The 5,116-nt window shown below is 34.6% G+C and overlaps 1 protein-coding gene across 1 annotated transcript; it reads right to left on the bottom strand.

Moving 5' to 3' along the window:
• Nucleotides 1–1,140: 1,140 nt before the first annotated feature.
• On the bottom strand, nucleotides 1,141–4,197 carry LOC119080321. The gene is made up of 4 exons (XM_037188599.1): nucleotides 4,007–4,197; nucleotides 1,809–2,030; nucleotides 1,481–1,690; nucleotides 1,141–1,417 (listed from the first exon to the last, which is right to left on the bottom strand). The coding sequence occupies exons 1-4, from the start codon at nucleotides 4,034–4,036 to the stop codon at nucleotides 1,202–1,204; spliced, it is 678 nt and encodes a 225-aa protein (XP_037044494.1). The 5' UTR covers nucleotides 4,037–4,197; the 3' UTR covers nucleotides 1,141–1,201.
• Between the last annotated feature and the right edge of the window lie 919 nt (nucleotides 4,198–5,116).

Raw genomic sequence — 5,116 nt, 5'->3', positions numbered from 1 at the left:
TTAATTGGTTGTCCTCCACTAGCAGTTCGATGGTTGAACGTGCCTTGTCGTCGCACCTTTTCCACGTGTCTATCGCGGACTGGTTTGCTGCTCGTTCGGTCGATATTGCTGGGCCTGTCGTACTAATAACCTGCCATAATTCTTCCTTAATAAGCAACAGTTCCATCCGGAACTTCCACGTGAAGTAGTTTTCGTTATTGAGTTTTGGGATTGTCGTCTTCACGTTGTCGACCATTTTGCTTTTCCTTGCGCTCTGGAAATTTTTAGACCGATCTTTACTTTAGACTGGTTTCCTGGCAAATTCTCTATACTGGGCCCATAACCTGATGAAATCCAGTTCTTTACCTTTATACTTGATGAAGAATCTTGCACAGGAAAATGATAACCGACAAATCTTTATGTTGAACAAAGAGAATTTATTGCTTCTTATAGCTCAGTCAAACACAAAGTGAATAGATAAATTCAATCGGTATTGACGCATGTGCTTATCGATTGCAGAGTTGGGGGACATTAAATGATTGCATTCAACACATATCTGCCAAAACAAGGACATACTTCAGTCGATGATTGGCTGTCAATGAGTAAACATCTCTGCAAAAACAATGGTATACTTCAGTCGATGATAGGCTGTCAAAGAGTAAACATCTCTGCCAAAACAAGGACATACTTTAGTCGGTGATTGGCTGTCAAAGAGTCAACATCTATGCCAAACAATGGTATACCTAAGTCGATGATTGGCTGTCAATGAGTAAACATCTCTGCCAAAACAATGATATACCTAAGTCGATGATTGGCTGTCAATGAGTAAACATCTCTACAAAAACAATGGTATACATAAGTCGATGATTGGCTGTCAAAGAGTAAACATCTCTGGCAAAACAAGGACATACTTTAGTCGGTGATTGGCTGTCAAAGAGTAGACATGTCTGCCAAAACAATGGTATACTTCAGTCGATGATTGGCTGTTAAAGAGTAAACATCTCTGCCGAAACAAGGACATACTTTAGTCGGTGATTGGTCGCGTACTTTATTTAATAATAACAGATGATAGTGTATGAAGCATCGGAAGAGAGAGAAATTCAAAATATTATTTATTCAGCACCGACTTATTTGTCTGCTTCAATAACATCTAAATTCGTGTAAACCGAGTTAGATTATTTTTATTAAACGATTATTCATCATTTTTCCTTTAAGTACATAATTAAGGCGAATTGCTTTCGGATTTATCAACAATTAAATGCACTGGATAATCAATATTGTAGAAGAATCCACGTGGCGGTCCTGTTGGGCCATCATTCTCGTAATTCTTATAATTATATTGGTCTTCGGATGCTTCTGCATCATAGCCTGATGCCCTGGCTGCAGCGGCTGCTTCTTCCCAAGCTTTAGCATGAGCTTCTTTCGCTGCCTTTACAGCCTTTGTTTAGAAAAAGAAACGTTGAAATGATAATTTCGAAGTGATGCGTCAACGGAACATTACCGGTGTATCAGTTACGGGAACTAGGACTGGTTCCGGTCGATTATCGGTTTGATGGAATCCTTCACTATCAGCCCAGTATTTTACTTCGTAATTATGTCCATTAGGTAAAACATAGTTATAGGATCCTTCGGTTTTTCCATTCACGTCGATGTGTTCTTGTCGAGCTTGATTCCAGTCCGAGTAACCAAATTTAGCTTGTCCCAAGCCATTCTATAAAAATATTTTGATTATGGCTAAAGATTTAATAAAGTTCCGGATAAATAACAAATGATAGCGATATTTCCAACAACGCCTTCAGTAATTATTTGCCCCTTGAATTCAGACTAACCTGACCGTGGAACTGGTTGGCCAGATATGTTTCTTTAATGAAATTTGATGGATTGTCAATAATTCGACCGCGATAATAGGTTTCTTCGCCATCCGGAATGGGACCAGCATTGAGTTTCGGTGCAAATTTCAGCACCGAGTTGGCACCATCAATATACTTTTGCGCTTCTTCCGGTGAGAGGTCCAATTTGATAATATTTTCACAGAGAATTTGTGGTAAAACCTGAGAATGAAACGAAAAGGAATTTCAATAAAATTATTGTTTTCGTTGCAATAAATTAATGTTTTGGATGTGTTATCTCACACCTTCGTAACGACATTTATATGGTAATTTTTCAAGAAAAAAATGTCCAATTCAAAATGACTCATTGTGATTGGGAGACGTATGGCATGTGTTTGTCATTTGATTTCAAATTAAACAAACATAATGATGATGTCACAAAATTAAAGATATTTTTCTAAAAATTTTAGAACTTATCAACGTGTGAGACTCGATCTTAAAAACTCATTAACGTAATTAAACTTGGAATCCAATTTGTTAGGATCATCAATTCAGATTTCACAGTTTTGTGAATGGATAGTTGAAATCTGCGGTTAACGGTTTTACGAAAAAAATACTGTTATGCAACCCTGAACATGAACGTCAACTATTTACTAAACTTAAATCTTAGAAAATGTTCGGTATAGCTCTCTTGTGAATTCGATTTCCCGACAGGTAAAAATTGTAAGAATCACAAAGACTTTTTTCAAGACAGCTGCCTTGCTTAGGTGTGAAAGGTTAAACGATCCCCTTTTACGTAACTAGGGATTGTACATGTAAATCTCGGGATAAAAGGAAAAAGTTGGGTTTTCATGTATATATTGACCCCGACTTCGCCTCGGATCAACAACAATATGACGAAAACGGGAATTTCAAACGTCTTTTTGCGGAAATCATAATGTGCGCATTACTTGGTATGCAATCGATTATGCATGCTGAGTTCATTGAAAGTAGAACTTGAAACAGGAAAAGTAAGGCTTACGACACATGTAGCATGCCAATCGGTATTACGTAAGTTTCTCGAAATTATTTGTAGAGCAAATTCGCATTTAATCTTTTGATTCTTAATAAAAGTTAGGATTTTGAAGCCTTTTAAAATTCTCTGCAACGTAACAAGTAATCACTGCAAGATACGAAATTACATTAGGATATTGAATACAATTTCCTGTTTCAAAGTATTTACTAAACGATTATATAAAACAACGCATGAAAGAACCTTCTATAATCGATTCTAAACAATAAATGATTGCGTCTCGATAAATATTATCTGACTTTAAATGACTTTGTTGTATGAGGCTGATTTGTTTTATTGATTTCGCAAAAGAACTGGTTTTTGTTGTAGTGACGAGATGTTTCATCTTCATTTCAATTTATTAGTTATTTTTTCTCGATTATTTAACAAGAAGATAGATTTATTGAAATTCTATTACGGATAGTATTACGATCTTTAATGTTTGAACGAATAGAAAAAAGTTGCTAGCGCTGATTGATTGATCCGGAATAAGATTCAATTTTTTTTGCTTCGTCCAAGAATTATTTTTCAACTTTTTAATTGCAGTCGATACATTTTTACAAATGATGAGGCGTTTTTTTCAGTATCCCTGAAATGTTCTGTTATACAACTATCTGTGACTGTATGTGTTTCGAAAAAAAAAACTAACCAGAAACTATATGTACACTTTTAACCTTTTGATATTGAAATTGCGTTATAAGTGGTCACTAAATCTATTACTTCTAATGTTCGAAATATGTGGTAGCCTTTGATGCGAGATCTTTTACTTCATTAGTTTCAACATCAAAAGTGTATACGTCGAAACTAATGAAGTAAACGGACACCAACCAAAGTATGCCATACATTTTTGTCGTCGTTGTCCTGTTATCAAGTTAACAGGCACTTTCTTAAAGGTATTTCACCTTTAACAACCTATTAATTTTAATGATTAAATGTCTAAAATTGTGATAAAATGTGTAACACTTCATATAATTAACGACTCGTTTCATAGACCTCCAATTAGTACCATTACAACCGTTGTATCATTGCAATTTTATATTAGACAAACATTAGCATGGTCACTCAATAATAGCACACGTATAAATATATTTTTGTAAAATGAAATAGAACCATGCGTAAGATCTAAATGATTTATTAGACGACTCACCACCAACAAAACAGCAATTATCACTTTCATTTTCTAACAACAATATCACTTTCGTCTTCTAATGAGAATCGATGAAAGACTTTTGTTTCGACAGATGAATGGTAAATATTTTAAAGGTGCCTTTTTTCAACTATAAGAAGCTCCGATAACCGATCTGTTTAACTTCTATTCACATAACTAAAGACGAGCCAATAGTTCTCGAACTTTATACTAAAAAATTGAAGATGCTCAATAGGTGTGAATTGTGAATGATTATATTCGCAATAATAAGTTGATCGGAGAATCAGTGACGACAGCAAACATACAGATTTTTCTTAAATAAACTATTGGCGATGAACTAGACCCGAACAAACTAAAAACACTCGGACGTACAGTAAAACGGTAAACTTGCAAAAAAAAAAAATATTTTAGAACTTAAAATAGCAAATAAGTGTTATTGTTAAAAGTCTACAAATCTTTATTAACTTGTAGAGCTTGAAGCTCAATTTCGAGTCGATTTATCCAATTTTGGGAAACGCTTATTTTCTGATCAAGAAGCACAAATGTAAATTCGTTTCCACTGCACTTATGAGTCTACGTTACTTTTCGGACAGCAAGGTTGTGGTGTGGTATGCCGTGTTATATGTTTTTTATCGGTAAGATTAATCGTATTTATGTAAATTTATTGCAAATGTTTTGCTTGTAAAGATTATGGTGGTCACTTTTTGGGAAAACATTCTTTGGACTTTTAAGAATATTGTTTGATTCACCAAAAAGGTTGTAATCCTAATTATTTAAGAGTTTGCCAATTTTATTGGTGAATGTGGAATAAAGTTGTGTTCTTTCTTTGCTTCATCTATCACTATTAAAATAACACTTATAGTAGACATGATGTCGCCTAGTCTATATATTGGAATGTTGTGAACATCTACCGACTAGGAAACAGATTTATTTAAAAAAAATCTGCGTAGGGTAATTCAGGGTACACTATCACTAAAACAATGCCATCTGTTTCCACGGTAGTCTACCTCTATGGTTTCCACATATACTTTATGTGATGTATGTCCGGTATCGGTTCATCGCATTTAATTATAATTGCAGTGTGCACCACAAATTTTACCTTCGCTGATT

Source organism: Bradysia coprophila, unplaced genomic scaffold (genome assembly GCF_014529535.1).
Source record: "Bradysia coprophila strain Holo2 unplaced genomic scaffold, BU_Bcop_v1 contig_350, whole genome shotgun sequence".
NCBI classification, from domain to species: Eukaryota; Metazoa; Arthropoda; class Insecta; order Diptera; family Sciaridae; genus Bradysia; species Bradysia coprophila.
Note: the sequence above shows the minus strand (reverse complement) of the source record. Positions and strands in the feature narration are given on the sequence as shown.